We start from the raw sequence: 21,261 nt of genomic DNA on the forward strand, positions 1-21,261 counted from the left end.
AAAGACATAACTGTGTTAACAAATTTTGCATCATGAAAGCATTTTGAAATGCAAGAACATTTAACCACTTACACAGAGATGATCACTCTTCACAAAGAGTACGTTAGCATTTGAAACAGAAAGCAGCTTTCTGTCATTAAGTTTCATATTTTTAATATATAATCACACTGCATTCCCAACGACAAAAATTATGCCTTCATAGAGCATTTTTAAGGAAAATACCGTCAGGGGAGAACACACACTGCAATTAAGCGCATCATCAAGCAAAGTGTGTTTCTCACATGAATGATTATTTTATGGAAGCAGGGTTCGAGACTAACAGCATCCTATCGTCCTGGGGACGATAGAAAATGTGTTTAGGACGAACAGAAATATTCTACAGGATGCCTACAGGACGAAAGACATTTTTGTATGTGATTTTATTTATTACTAGCCAATTAGGGTAACTTACTTAGAAAATGCCAAAATTAACCGACCAAGCGCTGTCTATAACAGAGCGTGTCTTCTCATGCTGTTACTATAACTGGCCGGCTACTCACCCGGAGACATGTTTCGCAGTACATCTATCACATGGCTTAATGATTTTTTAATAGCACATGGCTTCCACTTCGGTCAAACTTCGGGAAAACATCAGCTTCGGACAGGCATCGGCGACCGTCTTCAGACGCGCACCTCCGTTTTGGAGAGTACCCCCAACTCCCAACCTTTCCCAACCTTTCTTTTCTTTTCTTTACTAAGTTTTTATTTTCATATTCGCCTCTCCCTCCACAAGGGAGATGAATTCTGAATCTTTTCTTTGGTAACTTCACGTTCGGTGAACCTTTAAAACTTCGCGCGAACCGGTTCACACCGGAAGACACGAAAGAACGCACAGCTCCAAAAGACCGACACACTCGTCTTCTTGCCTCAGCAACACAAAAGACTATATGCAAGTATCAGCTATCAAGCTTTTAATGTGTTTAAGATTGCCTGCTAGCCTAGAAATCTAGACGCACCCTAGCGGCAGCAAAATGTATTTCGCAGCCAGGGGGGTCTAGCAACTCTCAATAGACCTTCTAGCTGCAAAAACCTAAATTGGGTCAGGCCAATCACGTCGCGTATAGAGCAGGCGGGGGCGGGCTTAACATATGGCGTCAGAGTTGCGACGGCTGCCACTTGAAAACAAAGAATGACGGCTGCTGATGGAGAACAACGGTCTTTCGAATCGGCTTTGGCCGCGACTCTGGAGGACTTGGAGTTAAGTTTTTCTTTGAGAAAAGAGCAAAGAACGGCACTTAAGTCATTCTTAAAAAAAGGAAGATGTGTTCGTCGTTTTGCCGGCCAGATATTAATTTTCAATTATTAAAATCCAATATATATTTCTGATTGCTTCCGTCTAAAATGCTCATGTCACGAAGTCAATGAAATGTTGATCCTTGCTACAAGCTTTTATTATTTACTACGTTGAGTAGTTTAAATTTATAAACGCAAGAAAATTATTGTTCACAGCCAGAAAATTTATATTTCTTGGAGTTTGTAAGAAGTGATAACTTTATTGAGAAGTTGATAAGTTAATCTTAAGGCCGTTTGCTGGACAAACACCTGTTTGATAATTACATTAATTTCCATTAAAGTGTAAGTTGCAGGTTAAATTTTTCACGAAGATAATGCAATGTGTTTATTAAACAAAGATAAGAACCGCCCACCATTGTTTTTTTATACCAAAATGCTGATATAATATGAAAAGTTGGCACTTTTAACAGTGGTTTTAACCGCTCCTGCTCCCTTCCACTAGATGGGGCGTGACGTCATAAGAGGAACTCACTAGTAGAGTTACCGGCATAGTCAAAAGCTATAGATGCCTTACATAACTACAGAAAAGTTGGTTGTATGTTCTCTTACGAGAGGTTCTCTCGTATTGCGTAAGTAGCTTATGCTGCGGGAAAGTCTTCTTTCTCGAGATACTGAAGCCAAAAATTATCCTTAATTTTTTATAATCTTGTCAACGCAGTGCGGCAGCCTGAAGACCTAGGGCAGGCTTACTAGCGTGCCCATTGGCTGCCCTGCGGCAACTGCAGCAGCCTACCGCTGAGCCCTTGGCGTGACATCACGACCAATGAGCGCGCTTGGCGCGCTTAATGCGTCACAGCCCGCAAAAGGGGTGTGGCTTTGCGTATATAAGCGGGGCTCAGAGGCTGCTTCACTGATTTCTGTCTCTTCAGCGAAGCTCTCCGCATCGCTGGACTCTGAGGAAGCCGCCGTCGAATCAAGCGACCAGCACGCCGAGGATCTCAGACTGAGGAAGCCGGCCGCCTTCGCCGCCTTCAGCTTTCCCTGCCTGCTCCGCTATCCGGCGAATATATCCTTTTATTGCTCTGTGTTGTGTAGGGCTGGGCGATTTAAATCGCGATATTGTTATGCGCATCTCGTCAGTAAAGCCGGTTCCTTGATTAGTAGTAAATCACCATCACCTGCTTTCAGATGAAGCGGCATTTAGGGCTGATGAGATAATTTAGTGATGATTGAGCATTATTGAAGACACCTGATGTTAACAAGCAGAATCACTGAAGGAGAAAATCACAAATTGTAAGTTACCATTAAGGCGATGGGTGTTTGCTTTAGTCGGGCTGTAGACCATTATTTGTTTACTTTAATATTTACTGTTGTTTGTCTGCTGTCATTGATTTATAACAGTTAACTGAACAAAGTAAAATGTTATCTTATAGTTTTGGTTATGTTTTGACATAATCATGCTGTGATCTGAAAAATGAAACTTATTGAGGTAGTTTGGTTTAACTTGTTAGCAGCAGTTTTGTGATTCTTCAGCCTGATTATCAGTAGGCCTACTTTATTTATAATTCAAAATATTTAATAAACATTGTTCTGATCAAAAGACATTCAGACAAATTCATTTAAAACACAGACATCAATAATCAGCCTGTGAATCTCAACAATGGTGACAATAATAAAGCATGTTGCAGTGGCTGCCACCAATCACAACTCATTAATGGTTCCCATCATGCATTGCGGTATGAATAAATTATGATCTGAATGGTCTATGTAATTTACTTTTCCTAATTGAATATTCTGCTCCTCACCATTGTTGAGATGCATAGACTGAATCTTGAGGTCTGTGTGTGCCTAAAAGATTGATTTTTTTTTAAACAACTTTTAAGAAATCCTTTATATTATATCAACAATTCTGGGCATTTATGCAGATTCACAGTTATGCTGTGACCAACAACATAAATCGAAGTCAGAAAGAAGGACTTTAATGAGTTCAGTGATCAAGTTCAAATGATGATTGTCATAATATAACCAACACCATCAGATCACTTTTTTTTTCTTTGTTCAACTGGCAGTTATAACTCGGATACAACAGCCAAACAAAATCTAAAGTTAATAATATATGGGTCAAGAGTCCAACTAAAGCAACCATTGATCGCCATAACGGTGGCTTACAATTTGAGATTTTCTCCTTCAGTGATTCTGCTTGTTAACATCAGGTGTCTTCAATAATGTTCAATCATCACTAAATTAATCACTTAATTATCTCATTAACTTAAACACTCTTCAGTGTGGACTCATACACTCCCAGGAGTGTTAATTTAACACTGGAGTTTTTGCTGTGTACAAAGAGCCGTAGTTAACTGACAAGCTGAGCCATATCGCATTAAATATCGCTGGCGATACGTCCGCGATATTGATGTGATTTGGCTCAGCTTGTCAGTTAACTACGGCTCTTTGTAGTAAATGCCGCTCCATCTGAAAGCAGGTGATGGTGATTTACTACTAATCAAGGAACCGGCTTTACTGACGAGATGCGCATAACAATATCGCGATTTAAATCGCCCAGCCCTAGTGTTGTGTGTGTTTGTGTGCTCGCCCCGCGACACACTCTGCATCTAAAAGAGCGCGAGGCGTTGTTGCAAATGCCTCGCGCATTCTGTGGCTCGTGCAGAGCCACACTCAGCGACGGAGACCGCCTTGTATCTGCGCTCTCTGCCTGGGCTTCGACCACGCAGCCCGCGCCCTTTCCTCGGGCGGCTGCGAACAGTGTGAGGATTTGCCGATGTCGACCCTGCGGGCTCAACTCGCCATGTTTTATGATCCTCCCCCTTCTCCGGCTGCCTCTACCGGGCCGCGTAGAAGAAACGCCGCTCTCAAAGGCCTCCCGAGCCGGTTATGACAGCTGAGCGCTCGCCGGAGCCCCTCCCGCGAGCCTTGCTATCTCCTTCTCCCCCCCCACCTCCCGACGCGCAGCGGCCGGCTTCGCCCGCACTGCCGTCACCTCAGGGGATGAAACAGACAGCGCTGCTATCTTAGACAGCTGCTTACTCCCCTGTCAAGCCGCGCAAACGGCGCCGCTCACAAGGGATGTCAGAACGGATGGTCTCGGGCTATAGCTTCCTTTACGTTTTCAAGAAAGCTACCTCCTGGATGACGCACGCCCCTTCCTGCGCTCTCCCCCTCTGTTCGAGCAGCGCAAACGCGCCGCTCACAAGGGATGTCAGAAGTAGACGGTCTCGGGCTGGCTTCCTTTCTCAGTCCCCTCCTAAGCTCAGGCGACTAGAAATATCTATATTGCAGTAAACGAGCCTGTTTTTATACACGCACGCCTGCAAACAAACGATGTCACAGCACATGTTGACATCTTCCCGCTCTCTCTCCCTTTGTTCGAGCCGCGCAACTGCGCCGTTCTCAAGGGATATCAGAGCGGACGTCACGAGCACCGGCGAAAGGAGGAAGAGAGAGTGTTTTCGTCCCGCACAGGCCGGACTACCTCCAATCCTCGCATATTTCTCAGTCCCCTCTGAGTTCAGGCGGCTGGAAATACTAATACTGCAGTAAACGAGCCTGTTTTATTACACGCACACCTGCAGTGGCAGAACATTAGGCTTCCACGCGGGAGACCCGTGTTCGAACCCGGCTCTGGCGGCAGATAAATATTTTTTTTCTGCTGGCTTCTCCGAGCTCGCGGCCAGCTTTCTTACATACAGAAAGTGAACCCGCATCTCGCACCCTCCCGCTCACAGGATGGTGCTTGAGTATTTATGAGCGTCTAAACATATGAGCCATCAAAGCATTTCGCTCTATCAGTTTCCTATAACGCCGATGGTGTTATAAGTGTAGAAAATGTGCCCACTCCCACGTGCTCACTGCTACACACAAACACGGTCTCCCCGGTAACGCTCACAGAGCGCATTCTCATAAAGCGGACACACGCCGCTTGAGTACTAAGTGTAGTAAATGTGCCCACAACTCTGTGCTCACACCTACCCACTACCCACCCATTATATTTATATACTATAAAACACGGCTATTCGCTTCAATTCGCTCGTCGCCCCCCGCGCTTTCTAGCGCAGACGGAGACGAAAGTGAGTTTAGAAGCAGCGCACCTGCTTCAAGCAGAAATAGCGAAGCTGCTGCGCAAAGGGGCTATCGAACAGGTTCATCCTTCTCTGAGCGAGTCGGGCTTTTACAGCCACTACCCAAGAAGGACGGAGCGTTAAGACCTATTTTAGATCTGAGACATCTGAACAAAGCCCTCATGTGACGGCCGTTCAAAATGATTACAACCAGACAAATCCTCGCGCAGATTCGCCCAGGAGACTGGTTTATCTCTCTCGATCTAAAGGACGCGTACTTTCAGATCCAGATAACTCCCCGTCACAGGCCATTCTTGATTCGCCTTCGACGGTCGAGTATATCAATACACAGTCCTGCCGTTCAGCCTGTCTTTAGCACCCCGTACATTTACAAAATGCATGGACACTGTGACGTCCCTGAGTCTCCTGATCCCATTGGTCCTGGACGTGGGAGTTCCTGATTGGTCTTCCTCATCCTAATTGATAATCAGTTGTGTATAAAAGAGTGCTGTGTCTTGTTTAGAGCAGGCACTCCATGGGGATACTCTCCTCATGAGTGGCTCATTGTGTTTTGCTTACACATGTTGTCAATATGTTGTTTTCCCTTAACCCTAGACTTTTGTTTATTATTATTATTATTGTTATTGTTTGTGATATGTTTAACTCAAATCTTATTTTTTGAATGAACATTTCTGTTTGATCCCCCTTTTATGTTATGGCTTGAGCTGGTCGTAACATGAAATTGGGGGCTCGTCCGGGATTTGCTGCATGTGTAAGTAAATACATTAATGTCCTTAGTGTGTTTACCTTTTTGGAATGAGTAGACTTCAGGTATTTAGAGTGTTCTCAGCTGGGTTAAAATCCTTCCATCGAGACACTGTTTGTTATTTTTTTTGTTATTTTGCCTTTCTTATTTTTGAAGGTTATTCTGGGCGGAGGTTTTAAATCTCTGTTGGGGGTACGCTTCAGGCTTTTGGTATAAAACGCCAATTGTCCATGAGTTTAGCGTTTAAATACCACCCCGAGTCCGGTACACCTTTGAAGATTAGTTAGGTTTAGTTAGTGTTGTTTATAGTTAGGATCTGGAGTCTCTCATTTTTCATTTAAGGTAACACTTTGTTGTTTTTCTGTATCTCTGCGTATTTGAAGCCTGCTGAGTATGAGGATCATTTGAGCGATGACTTTCGGTAAGTCTTTATTTATCTCATAACCAAGGTGCGGGTTGAAGCTAGAGCGTGTATGTGTGACAATTCCGGGCGAAGTGGCTGATGGGATTTGTAGTTCTAATGCTCTAGTTTAGCGCGGCGTCTCACGCGTGTTGTTTTTGTTTTGCTATTGTGTTTCTCTGCTGCATCTTTTAACAGATATGTCGTCGGTAATTGAGGATTTCTTTTAATTTCCTTCGGAAATTCTATTGGAGAGATGTACGAAGCATGGAGCATGGCATACTGGCATGGAGCCTCACCGATTACACGTTGATCTGCCAAAAGGGGTCATGAACACGATCATACAATCCAGAGCCCCCTCTACAAGGCGGCTCTACAAGTCAAAATGGTCGGTGTTTAACAAATGGTGCACTGCCAAGGGGCTCGATCCACAGACATGTGGGGTATCGCAAGTATTGTGTTTCCTTCAAGAGCTGCTGGACGCGGGCAGGTCCCCCTTCACGCTCAAAGTCTATGTTGCGGCCATTTCAGCGTTCTCTGTCTCAGAGCTGGGCCGCACATTAGGAAGGAACGAGTTCGTCGTCCGCTTCCTTAGGGGAGCCAGGAGGATGAACCCCCCGCGACCCCCCTCGGTTCCTATGTGGGATCTTTCACTGGTCTTGGAGGCCCTGAAAGCGCATCCCTTTGAACCCTTGGAAACTGTGGATATGAAATACCTCACGCTCAAAACCGTTTTTCTGATAGCGCTGTCTTCAGTCAAACGAGTGGGAGACCTTCACGCGTTATCTATTAACGCCGCGTGCCTCGAGTTCGGACCTAATGACTCTAAAGTTCTTCTCAGACCGAGGCATGGTTACGTTCACAAAATATTGGGCACTCCCTTCAAGAGCACAGGTCATTTCTCTCTCAGCCCTGCCAACTCCCGGCAGCGAGGCCGATAGTAATCTCCTCTGCCCGGTCAGGGCGCTGAGAAACTACATTTCACGCTCCGCCGCTTTCAGGCGCTCGGAGCAGCTTTTTGTTTCGTTTGGTGGGCGCACCAAGGGTCTCGCCGCCTCGAAACACAGCCTGATGGATAGTGGACGCTATTGCTGCTACTTATGCGTCTAAAGACCTGCAGTGCCCACTGGGCATTCGAGCTCACTCCACCAGAGGCATGCCTCATCGTGGGCGTGGTCCAGCGGGATTTCCTTTCATGACATTTGTACGGCGGCAGGCTGGGCCTCCCCCTCTACATTTGTTAGGTTTTACAACCTGGAAGTTCCCGCCTTGCAGGCGAAAGTGTTATCAGTCTAAGTCTCGCATAAGCCAGCCCACTATCTGTGCGCGGGCTACGTTGGTTGATTTAGCTCTACTGGTTGAGCTGCACTTTGCAGGGAATTGTCAGTTCGGACCGGCTGTGCCGCTCCGTGCTCCCTAGTATGTGCTTGTGTATTGCGCTAGCCCTCTGTTGGCCGCCCGGCTCTCTGCTATCACGTTCCCCGGGCTCTCCCTGGGACTCATTCAGTGGATGCTGGGCGCGCACGGCGTTGACAAGGGTGTTCCCGCAGCGTAAGCTACTTACGCAATACGAGAGAACCTCTCGTAAGAGAACGTTTCGGTTACTAAACGTAACCTCTGTTCTCTCTAGAAGAGGGAACGAGTATTGCGTAACCCGCCGTGCTCGTGCCACGAGCTCATTCGCTTCATGCGACAGAAACCAGTGAAGCAGCCTCTGAGCCCCGCTTATATACGCTAAGCCACACCCCTTTTGCGGGCTGTGACGCATTAAGCGCGCCAAGCGCGCTCATTGGTCGTGACGTCACGCCAAGGGCTCAGCGGTAGGCTGCTGCAGTTGCCGCAGGGCAGCCAATGGGCACGCTAGTAAGCCTGCCCTAGGTCTGCAGGCTGCCGCACTGCGTTGACAAGATTATTAAAAATTAAGGATAATTTTTGGCTTCAGTATCTCGAGAAAGAAGACTTTCCCGCAGCGTAAGCTACTTACGCAATACTCGTTCCCTCTTCTAGAGAGAACAGAGGTTACGTTTAGTAACCGAAACGTTTTATTTGATAAAAAAAGTATGGATAAAATAACTCAATTGTAAATATACTCGTGTGTGCTGACTTCAAGGGGACCGTGATCCTGCCTGAAATGAGAATAAGCTATTCGCAAAACAAATGGGTTCAGGCACGTCAGATCAGCCGGTCGCGGGTCGAGCTGTTCCACTAAACTCCAAAACGGGTTCACCTCACGGCAGCACACACTCTCCACTGCTGATAGCCCACACAAACACAGTGATGGGGACATCGATCTCTCTTTTTCTTTTCTGACAATAAACATCGCTAATTAAATTGTGAGAAATTAATAACGTGTGGATTGAGGAAGGGTATTACATGACGTTTGAGGCGTCGATGAGACTAGCGATTGGTGCCTGTGCAGCAGAGATGTATAAAGTACTAGAGACCCAGACTTGAGTGCTCTATCAAAAAAGTGACTTGAGTAGAAGTTGAAGTGCTCTTTAAGCAGAACACTTAAGTAGAAGTACTAAAGTATTCAACATTTTTTGTACTTAAGTATTGCAAGTAGATTATTTTAAAATTTACTACTCAAGTACTGAAAGTAAAAGTACAAGTATTGTGTTATGAAGTTATTAATATATTTAAGTTATTAATATTATTAATTTGGCTGAAGCAGCAGTACAAGGACATGAATGTTCAAGAACACCTTAACACACTGAGCTTAACTCTTTGTAAAGAAAAACAGATCAAATATGTCCCTTCCCCCTCTAAAGCATCACTCTCTTCTCTTCCCTGCTTGTGCCTTTTTTCTCTACAGCTTATTGGGTATTTATCAGCATGTAACAGTGATCTCTGGAAGCTTTGTTTATGTCAGGGAGTTCCTGGAATGGCTCTTCTTCATGTGTTCCATATATGGTCTAATGTGCATAGGGCGCCCTCAGGCTGCCGGTATGGACTGAAAACACAGTACATCAGAGATCCAGCGCTCATAATGATTACATCGGCCCATTTTGGTTATAATAATTTAAATAAATATTATTCCTCTCTATAGAAATCTAAGGTAAACCTATGAAATCTATCAAAATCTGCACATTTTTGAGCTAAAAGCCCTGAGGGACGTTGTTTGGTCAAGTGCTTTCATGACAACCGCACGTTTTTTTTTCTTTTCTTTTTTTTCTGAATGGGTGCGGCTGACGCTTATAATTCATATTAAAGGTATCGACTATTTTTTCCTGATATATAACTGACACAAATTAAGACATAACTGTCCCTATAAGTTTCTCAGAATACAATAGTGCTCAAATACTGAAACTTGAGTTTTATATAATTTTAATGATGTATAGTTTGTCAAGGAAATGACATTACATATAATAGTAGCCTAACTTTAAACTATTTAAACAAGTAACGAACGATTCAGTTCATCGGCGTCCTCATGACAGATAACAGTTACGCACTTCAATCTATCTGAATTGTCTTTCACTCCGACAAATGAAAACATGGACTAGTAGGTCCAGGAGTGGTCTCCTTCCTCACCCTCACCGCCACCGCCACGATCACTCGGAAGTTCTGGTTCTTCCATCTCGAAACAAATTAACAAAGCTCAAGTGTTCTCACTGGAGGCAGGCAGCAGAGCGAAAGGCAGAACGGGAGCACGCGCGGTCTTCTTGATCGTTTGATTCACTGGGCCAGCTTCATCAAACCTGGTGACAGAGCCATCTACCGCTCTGGCAGTGATAATGTGGGTTTGGAATGATTCGTAACATTTTTATAATTGTAACGAATAACGATGCAGCACATAAAAAAAGTATCGGAGTAAAAGTATTACACTCGCCGAAAATATGTACTGAAGTAAAAGTGGAAGTAGGAGAAAAAAATAATACTCTAGAAAAGTACAGATACTGCCTCTTAGTACTTAAGTACAGTAGTGAAGTAGTTCTACTTCGTTACTATACATCTCTGCTGTGCAGTGTGTGCATCTCTACAGCTCTGATTTGGTGTGACACCATGTAAGTAAATAATGTATTCAGTTAATTCGTTGTCCCTCCTTGCTATTCTACATGACTGCAATATTTTGAAAAGACTTGCTTGTTCCCTTATATTATCCGGGTTAAGTTTGCACCAGGCTTGACTAGCTCTAACGTAGCTAACGTTACTCACCGGGACACCTGGCCAACCCTCCACTCATTCTCCTCACACCAAGCATTAATAACTCTTTGAGTGCCATGGCTCTCCTCTCTCACGCCTGACCGGTTAAAAATTGTATGGCTGTGGTCCATAAAGAATTTGATGGTTTCCCACATCCTCAGTCGTTCTCCAAATAGCCATAATACAGTAAGAATCTAGCAGAGTTTGGGTTGCGAGTTCCTCTTATGACGTCATCACCCAGTAACTGAAAAAACACGCTACCTTTGAAGAAACCCCAATAAATGTTATTTTAACGCATTTTAAGACAGAAATAATTAAATATATACATACAGAGCTCTTTAATTTACACATTATTTGGCTGTTAACCTGCAACTTACACTTTAAGGGTTATCTCATAGACTTGATCTGAAATAAGACTATTGCTATATGAATAAGGAATTATAATTCATTGTGATTGATTATTCATATATACAATCAATCTATTTTCAACTTCGATAATTTAATGTAACTGTAATATGCAATATATTAATCATATTCATGATTAAGTATTAAAATTCCCTATAGATAATTTGAGCTCATGCTAATGTACTACCCAGTGAGGTTACACTAGCCTGGTAATACCAGACTCTGCTACTTCACTTTGCTTCGTAGTCTGGAATGGCATAATAGAGAAGTGTTTTCTCTCTTGCTAGGGGGCGCTTGTCTGAAGTTTAGAATCATTGGTTACCCGTAAGCCAATCACATATTGTTTGGTTATGGCGTGTGTTATGCGCATGCTCAGCCGCATCTAACTTCCACTGTAAACACATGTATGATGCGAAAACAAAACCATCGAGCGAAATACCGGAGTGAACATGGCTGTGAACGACTTTTGCAGATTATGGGAAGTAAATCTACGCATCTACGTGTCACGGCTCTCAGCCCGCCCTCTGTTCGTTGATTGGCCCGGCTGTTTTCAGACCGGTGTAAAACAGAAAGCTCTGACGCGGTCTCAGACTGAGTACAAAAGCGAAATGAAATTGAGCGGAAGTACGAAGTCTGACGTAGTCAGGCTAAGGTTACACAACTCTTAAGAAAGATTATTCTCCTTGGCAAGAAAATATTCTCCTTATTCTATTAGTATTTCATCCAAGGATACGTTTACACAACAATGATATGCTTAAAACTGAAACGATTTTCCTTTGAGTTTTCTGCATACACAGACAACACCGTTGTCAAAACGATCCCCATTCACACGGATCCGCGAAAACTACTAAAAACCCTGTATTCTGCTGCCAGGCCAGTAGATGGGGACTCAACACGTAATATGCATGTGCATGACGTCACCGTATTCAGAGGCCATACACAGAGACCGTTTTCACAAACATGCACTTTGAAAACATTTTTCAAAAGTTTGCGTTTTCAGGCACTCAAAATGGCCAAAACACTTGAACAGTTGAAAACGGTGTCGCAGTCCCTGAGGCTGTGACTGGAAGTCAGTATTCAGTGACCATAACTCGTTATTCAGCTCGAAAAAGTCATTCTAGAGAGGAGCATTTTGATAATTATATGCACCACATTTCATATTCATAATAATTTTCAATGTCCAATATTTGATGCATGTTTGAATTGAAGGGGGTGGATTGGAATCCACTGCTGCTTCAATGTATATGTAAAGAGTGATTATAATCAAGGTATTAATTAATATTTTTCCTTCTAAATATCACATGAGTTGAATTACTTCTCTGGAGATTTTTATTTTGTTATTGAAGTTACCAGTTTGATTACCGAAATGTTCTTTTCATGTATTCTTTAATCTCAGTATTTGATATTTCCAGAAATGAAATAGGAACTGGTTTTGTGTTTGAGAAAGGTCTTCAACGTGTTAAAACATATAGGGGTCATTAAAGTCTATAGTTTAAGGGACCATTTGTCAGTTAAAGCCTATGTTTTCCATTTGTGTTGTTGTATTACAAATTTATGAAATGTTTAATTTAGGTTACAACAGTAAAAGTAGACTACATTGAAGTTAGCATTTTAAGGTTAGGTTAGGCTAAATGAGTCAATTCCTGAGACTCTCACCCTCACCCTTTGTCCTTATGCATTTCCTGCCCAGTAAACTCAATGTACAGCTGTGCTTTTGTCTCTGTGATCATGTGAAGATATGGGTGATACCGTCAGGCTGATTGGATCATTTGAATAATAGTGTTATGCTGATTAGTTCTGTCTCTTGAGCAAGCCGGATAACCTGCCAAACTGGTTTTGACTCGATTGATCAAATCATGCCTATGCTTTGTCTTGAATTTTTCTCCACCTTCAAAAGTCCCTCCTCCTAAAATGCCTATAAGATATCATGTAAAGTTTCCTTGGTTAGATAATGTTGGAAGTACTGCAGCTCACGTACAGCGGAGTTCTCAATAAAGAATAACTTCTGTTGAACGCGATCCCAACTGTCTCCTGGTCTCTGCTTCGATGAAAGAAAACTTTCCAACAGAGTCCTATCCTGAGAGAAAGAACTTGTTATCTTGTTGTTTTGAGACGAGACTCCTGTTTATAGTTAGAGCCTGGCCAAATCCAACCTTGGAAAAGCTGTGTCCGTGTGTGTGTTGGTGTGTGTGTGTTAGTCTTCTTGGTTACAGGTTAAGGAACCACTGGCTTTATTGGAGATTGACGGAGTTGTTGTTCGGGACATGCTGGCACCCAGCAACCCAAATCTGCGACCTGGAAGGTCACGACGTGCCTGACTTCAGGGTCCGAGTGTCAGCGGCATAAACTATGGAGATATGCTTCTGTCTATGTGTGGAAAATGACTATGTTTATCTATTTCTTGGCCAATCAGAATCACTCTGCCTGTAAGCAATGACGTAGCTTAGACCTTGGAAATGGTATAACTGCTGTGATCTGTGTAACTGTAAGCGGGGCGGCCTACGAACTCCTGTGTGAGTCTTGAAGCTGAACTTCTGCTGATGAAACTGCAAACTATCTTCAGTAAAACTTTTTTATAATTCTGACTCCGGGTCTTCTTTCAAACATCTGGTTCTTGGGTCCTAAACTGTTAACACCTAACAGAATAAATCAGTAAACTTGTTTTGACAGCCACCATAGAAATATGATTATGAAATTGTAAAGTTAGTATAACTTTATTATTTAAAAAAAAAACATCCTTGAATGTAATTTAAGTGTTTGTATACAAATCAGTAAATGTTAACCTTCAATATTATATTAATGTAGTACAAACTGACTCCCATGTGTAGTTTACAGCATTATTTGAGAGATTTTCTTTCCTTGAGAGCCTTTGCCCTGTACTTTATCTAATATGATATATCTATGGCCCTATGATTTCCGTGATGCGGAAAACGAAAATTCTCTTATACGCACGGAATTTGCATACATTTTGTTGACATATTAAATAAAATATTTTTTTTTACTTCCTTCTCATTTTTTCAGTTTAAAACAACAAACGTAGAAAGGTCTCTACCTAAACCCAGAGCCATATAGAGAGACATCTGTCAATACAGTTAATATACAGGGATGCAAACAGCGCGCTTTTCAGTATGAGTGCAAGCGTGAATCCACATCTCCGTGGACTAATTGGAGGTAACTAGCTCGTCAAGGGGCCGTTCACATGTCGTGTCTTTTGCGCGCTCAAGTTCATTATTTCAAATGTAGGCGCGCGGCAAGCGCTCTCATAATTGAAGTGACGCGCTCATTTTTTCCAGGCGCCGCGAGATGAAAACACCTCAACTTTTCAGAATGCCGCAAGCGCACCACAGTTCATGTGACAAGAACCAACATATCAACTTCACCCTTTCCGTAACATTGAAAGCTCAGTCAACATATAGGATGGGGGTACATCAGAAACACTACAGGTGTTTTTCTCTTCTCCGTAAATAAATATTGTGGCAGAGCTACAGCAAGCGTTTTTCGGTGGTGGATATCTATTAATATCTATTAATAATCTTTCTAATATCTATAGCTACTAAAACTTCTTTGTCGTTGTGGAGAGCGCAGTGCATGGTTGCATAGCAACGACATACGCCACGGGAAAATCGGACTGAATTTTACTATTAATAATAAAAGATAAGCTAATATGCATTGTATTTGTAAATGTCAGTATCATTGTAAATGTTTATCTTTTCTGACTCATTCTTTTTATAAAAGTGATTTAAAGGCTTAAATGTGAGGTTTATCTTTTTATAAAACATTCTTTGTGAAAAATGATTTAAAAGCTAATTTAATCTTTAATTTAGGCTAATACTCATCAATCCTACCTTGAGTTGTAACTGTTATTTTTGGCCAGAGATTTGTTGAAGGTTTGGCTGAATTTTGAAGAATTTTGAATGTGCTTTGCTGAATATATTAACAGTTTAAATAAAAAAGCTGAATTGTGAGTTTATGTAAGTAAAATTTTAAAGGTCATACTGCTTAGAAGTGAAAAGAAAACAAGAAAAATCCGAAAAATCTGAAAGGGCTAAAAATAATAATAAAAAACGGAATTTGAAAAAAATTAAATAAAACGGAATTTGAGAAAAAAATAAAACCGATTTCATAGGGCCCTACATATCCAAAACAATCGATATAGAATCATGTCAATACTCAGCAAACTATATAGAGAAATGTCAAAATGTTTGGTAACATGGTTGCAAAAAAAATACGAGCCAGTTATAAATGTAAAATAAAACATTTTTAAATACATTTTTAAAACATTCAAATATTTAGTTGGACCTGATGTTGACAATCAATATAGCAGTTCCTCAAACCTCCCTTTACTGACCATTTGTGGTAAACTAACAAGAAAGAAAATATTCTTCTATTTCATAGTTTACCCGTTTATCTAAATGTGATGAAGAGCTTGAATGTTTCTAACATGAATGTTCTTCAGCATCATGAATGAATGAAGAATAAACACCAACCTCTTTGTTCTTCAGGATCTTCAGTGTGTTTCATTCTGCAGGGTTCTGGATCACTCATGTTCTCACTGTCCTCTTTAATAAACTCAGTCTTTACAGATTTCAGCTCTTCCTGATGCACCGATGCTCGTCTTCACTTGTAGACTGATGGGAATATTCCAGCATTTATTGGATAATTACAGTAGGAGGAGCTTCACTGATGATGTGATTGCTGTGGGAGGGGCTTCACTGATGATGTGTTTGATGTGGGAGGAGCTTCACTGATGATGAATTCCACTGTAGGAGGAGCTGAAAATCAAAGTTATCAGTTACTGAGTTTGTTTTAATACTAAATGACACATCTAAGCATTTATGTCTATATCTCTATATAGAAAACAATTCTATAAAGTCTGTATCTCTATATACAGTAACCAACAATTACTCTCAGTCTGTTGACACCAATGAAATGAGCTTTAAGTGTCAATTTACAGGAGATCTGAAGACATCAGCATAATAAATGAGGTGAAAACAGGAACTATTGTCATGAAATAAAGAGTGTTTTCAGCAGATCTGTTAATATTGATGAGCCTCAGACTATCAACACTCATTCAACAAGCCATTCAGGATCATCAGCAGATCATCTCACTTTATTCTGAGTGTTTGCTGTTAGAGACACATTATTTGACTCAGGATAGACTAGATGATAAAAACCTGTAAAACAGCTCAATTGAAAGACAATACTGTTATTTATCTCAATGTGATATGGATAAAACATCAATGATACAAAAACAAACACTAATGTCACTCATCTTCAACCACTACAGCTACATAACTATGAATTGAAACATGGTTTGATTTTATGAGAACTACATTCATTGTATTAAAGGAGAACTCCGGTCAATTTTAACATTTGTTGTGGAAATTACTTTCACAACTTTAAATAATAATTGGAAGACAGCTGGAAATTTCAAAAGTTATAAAGATCTTTATTTCTTGCAAGAAAGGCTGTTCACACATCAGTCAGAGTCTGATATGAGAAGGCGCTGACTTCTCCTTTTTGCCCAGCTTATATACTCTTAACACATCCTGGTCTGTCTCAAAAGATCGCCTTGATTTACCTTAAAAGGCAACACGTCTTTGTTCGAGATCTCTTGTCTAGCATAAATTCTATCTAGACAGAACAATACCATGTCTGCAAAAGTTTCCTGTTATTAGCTGCAGCTTTTTCACACATTTTGCTTATCTCTATTTCTATCAAAGCTGCGCACATATTTTTCACACTTGAAGTAGGCCTACACAAAAGGTCACTTTGAATACTCATAGTCTCTTTGCTACCCAGAACATTTTGTTCCTGCAAGCTTATATGATATTTCTTTAAATGCTTATGAGTAAAAATAAATGTTCAACGTTAACAAGTTGCACACATCTGAAAGTAAAAAACACATCTAAATGTAAAATTTCCATTACACATTGAGCTCATTTTTTTGTAAATTTGGAGTGCTGTCAATTCAACGACAAAAATCGGTGTTGCCTACACCGTGTTATCCTCTTTTTAAAATTTGCACCCTGTTGACTTCAATGGGGCAATATTTAAACCTGCTTTTAGCCTCTTAACATCCTTGATGTGTCATTACAAGTGCACAGCTAATGTGAGTGATTCCTTCAGAGTGAACAAGAGTGAATCTGACTGCAGTAGATGTGAAAGAAATGGATAAAAATGATGTTATTTAAGCCAGCGCAAATACCTGTTTACATCCTGTTTTCGGTTGAAGTCCAAAGTAATCGATTGTCGAGTTCACACGCATTGGTTTAGTACATATGATCATGCGCGTGAACTCGGCAATCGACTACTTTGGACTTCAACCAAAAACAGGATGTAAACAGGTATTTGCGCTGGCTTAAATAACATCATTTTTATCCATTTCTTTCACATCTACTGCAGTCAGATTCACTCGTGTTCACTCTGAAGGAATCACTCACATGACCTGTGCACTTGTATGACACATCAAGGATGTTAAGAGGCTAAAAGCAGGTTTAAAACTTGCCCCATTGAAGTCAACAGGGTGCAAATTTTAAAAATAGGATAACACGGTGTAGGCAACACCGATTTTTGTCGTTGTTCTCTGTATTGACAGCACTCCAAATTTAAAAAAAAAAAGAGCTCAATGTTAAAATTGAGCGGAGTTCTCCTTTAAGGTAATTAGATCGCTAACACGTAACAGTTTTTATGTGCAGATACTGACAATCTTTAATGACAATTAGATGATTATCTTTGCTTAATGTTGCGAACAGCAGCTTATAGTTATATTCCTTTTGCTTCTGTTTTATCTCGGGATGCCCATCATGAGGTAACTAGAGTACGTCAGCTCCAGTCTGGATCCAGCCTCTTATGAAGACTTGAGATGCCCAACACCTGTGAAGAGACCAACTCTTGACAGGACTTCAGGGCCCAGTTTTTCAAAAGTAATCCAGTGGGATTTCGGATCACGGATTGGATCAAATCTTGGAAATGGGTTTTTCAAAAGCAAAAGAGGGATTCTGAACTAAGATCAGATCATGTAATCCGATCTTAAATTTGATCTGGATCAAACCTGCCCTTTGGGTTTTTCAGAACTTTGAACTTGGTTTGGGATCTATTTGATCCAAAAAAACAGGATTATCCTGATCCCATCAGAAGGGTGGATTCAGTTGTGATTTTTCGAACCAAATAAAACCAGAGAGTTTTTTTTTTAAGTGAATGATCACAAAATCAATGTTTACTGATGATATATACATTTCTTCATATTTGAAGCATATATGAAGCATGTCACATCTAATGAGATATGGTAAAACAACAAAATCTGCAATTTAACATTATAACAAAATAAGGAAAGTAAAATGTTTCTGTTTATTACAGTGTTTCTGTTTCTTAAAATTAAAATAAACAATGGTTATTTGTGGCCACCGGTATTTTGCCAACTGTTGTTCTTTGCTAAGCCAGTAGGCTACACTGTTGGTTCCATTTAAGGCTCTAGAAAACAGGATTTGGTGATCCTGAAAAGTTCCTATCCGGATCAGATTGATCAAATCCAATGTTGCTTGGAAAAACTGGCTCAAAAATAAGCTGGATTACGTGATCACGGATCGCAAAAAAAAAGGATTACTAAATCCGGATCAATTTTATCCGGATTAAAGCTTTTGAAAAACCGGGCCCTGATGACGCCAACTCTGAATCAAAGTGATATCATGAGAATACGTGTGCATTTTTACATAAAGTGTGGTTATACATTACGTACACATATGATTATGTAATTGTAAAGTTAGTATAACTTTATTATTTTTCAAAAAAAAAAAAAACATCTTTGAATGTAATTTAAGTGTTTTGTTGTGCTGGGGCAGGGCTTTTTACATGTCTCAAAAGTAACAGATAAAATTTAAATATTTATGGACAATCTTTTAGTTGAACGACGCCAGAAAAGTCCATAAAGCCAAGAAAACGGAGAAGAGGAAGACGAAAACTCGCAAGGACCCATCTTCATATTACATATCAATGTTTTCAGTCGCATTTATTACTTCCCCGGCATGGCAAGCAGATGATACGAGTTCTCAGACAAATGGAGTCTGAAATAAAAAAAGTTAATAAACATTGTAAGAGGGTTTATGTTAAAGCCAATTTGAATGCCCCAATAGTGAAATATTACATTTGCAGGAGAGATTTGGATCGCTTGACGGATGATTAAAATGGGTTTTGCGTTGCCCCAATGACAGGGACAGTATAAAAGGCTTTGTTCCCTGTTTCTGAGCGCCGTAATTTCAGTTGAAGACCAACACACTTTTCTGTTATTTTTTCCCTTTTTTGAATTTATTGTCTTGGTATTGTTCAGAATTTTTCTTAAGTAAAAGGAAACCATTCTGTGGAGATTCAGAAAACTGTCAAGACGAGTCTAAGAGTGATTATTCCTAGAAATATCTTTATTTTGATGAAGTTTGGATTTTGATACTAGCAAACGCCCAGTGAAATGGATCCAGGACTGAACTGGTTAAACCCTGAAACAACTACTCTAGCATCTTTAACCTACAGGTAAGGGCTATTTATAATTGCAACAGGTTGTGGGAATGAAATTACCTGAGATACTTGAAATATGAATATTTTCATTCTGGGTTTAATACTGCTCTTGTTGAATCTTAACTTGTTAAGTTTAAGTTTATTTGTGTACTCTATTAAAGTCTCTTATTTCACTATATATATATATCACTGATTCTTGAGAGTCGGGACAAAACATGTCCCACATAGAAAAGTCTAATTTATAGCAAAAATTAAGAAATTCATCATGATTGACATACTTACAAACTTAAATCTAAAGGAATTCTATATACCTATCTGATTTTTAGAATAACCCTTTTTATCTTTTTGGGGAAAATTTGTTTAAATGTATGGTCTGTGGTTAGAAGGTCCATGTTATTGCACTTGTCCTCAGCAAGAGGTCACAATATTAACCATCCCAAAAAACTTTTAAAAAGCTCTACAATTATGAAAACATATATATCAAATAAAAAATAAGGGGTATAAATATAAAAAACAATGCATGGAGTGAACATCAAACAATATTTTCTATAAAAATCTGCCTATTAAAGTTGTGTCCTCAGTTTCTGTCAACTCCGTCAGATTTTTTCATAAAGCTCTTTAAATCAGGAAATAGCATGGTCAGCTATATCCCTGAGGACCCCTTTTCATCTCCCTGCCTGTGGTGAATGCAGCACTACCACACATTCTCTGGTACATTTTACATTTTTTTATATTTTAGACAAACAATGTCAATATTCCTATGGTCACAGCTGCACCATGTCAATACCATCTTTCTGTTAAGATAGGCTACTTTTTTTTAAACCATAGTGGATTGAATTTAAGCATTTTAGTGAGGTTATTGGGACATCTAGCAACTGAGGATAAACTACCTAGCTGCAGTGTACAATACATGTTTTGGCAGGAAAATACATGCCCTTACGTCAACTCCGTCAGACGTCAACTCCGTCAGGTTCTATGTCTGACGGAGTTGACCTGTAAGCTGACGGAGTTGACAAATCCACCAATAACCTCTTAATGTGCGAATATAATATTATTTGTGAATATAGAGAAGGGTAAAAACTGTTATTTCAGGGTTTTATTTACACATAAATGCACATACATAGCATGCATTATATTATTTAACCGTACGCATCTGACTTGTAGAGAACGGGCAGGCAGTGGTCTGCTTATTATTGTGTAACGTGTAACTTTGCCAGCACTTTAATATATTTATATATGTAGAGACAGAGATAGAGAAATGAGAAGCCAGTGTAGGGCTGGGCGATATGGCCCAAAAAAAATATCCCGATAATTTTTTTTAATATCAGTCGATATCGATAATTATCACGATAAATGTCAAATCTTTATTTCTTTAAAGTTTAAAGGCAGATTTTTGCTCCTAAGTGAAAGATGTAGAAAACAGAGTGTTAATTGTGGTTTTAAACTACTCTTTATTGTCAGAACATATCATGAAAAACAGGTGAACATTTCACAAATCTGAGGTAAAACATTCAAACATTTTTTGTCAACACCGTCAGTTTTTCCGTCAACACCGTCAGTTTTTCATCAACACCGTCAGATCTTCGTATGTTTTTGTACATTTTTTTGGGGAAAAAAATATTCTTCCTTCAGTTTATGTTGTTTTTGTAATAAAGGACCATCTGATCTACATCCTCTTATGTTTTATTTAT

The 21,261-nt window shown here is 40.3% G+C and overlaps 1 protein-coding gene across 17 annotated transcripts in view; it reads right to left on the reverse strand.

Annotated features, from left to right (window-relative positions):
* Positions 1-21,261, reverse strand: part of LOC309498713 (uncharacterized protein) — a 170,939-nt gene that overhangs the window by 45,313 nt on the left and 104,365 nt on the right. For 7 of the 17 annotated variants that reach the window (XR_014206021.1, XM_082169595.1, XM_082169596.1 and 4 more), the window contains exon 2: positions 15,550-15,834. The exons of 9 other annotated variants lie outside the window; for them this stretch is intronic. Coding sequence is in view for 7 of the 8 variants with exons in the window: in XM_082169595.1 (XP_082025721.1) it covers positions 15,550-15,607 (58 nt within the window). In the remaining variant the exon portion in view is untranslated. Of the gene's footprint in view, positions 1-15,549; positions 20,631-21,261 lie in introns of those variants that run through there. One more of the 17 variants, XM_082169593.1, reaches the window with a different exon arrangement.

The sequence above is a fragment of the Leuciscus leuciscus genome (genome assembly GCF_965113295.1).
Source record: "Leuciscus leuciscus genome assembly, chromosome: 1".
In the NCBI taxonomy this organism is placed as follows: Eukaryota; Metazoa; Chordata; class Actinopteri; order Cypriniformes; family Leuciscidae; genus Leuciscus; species Leuciscus leuciscus.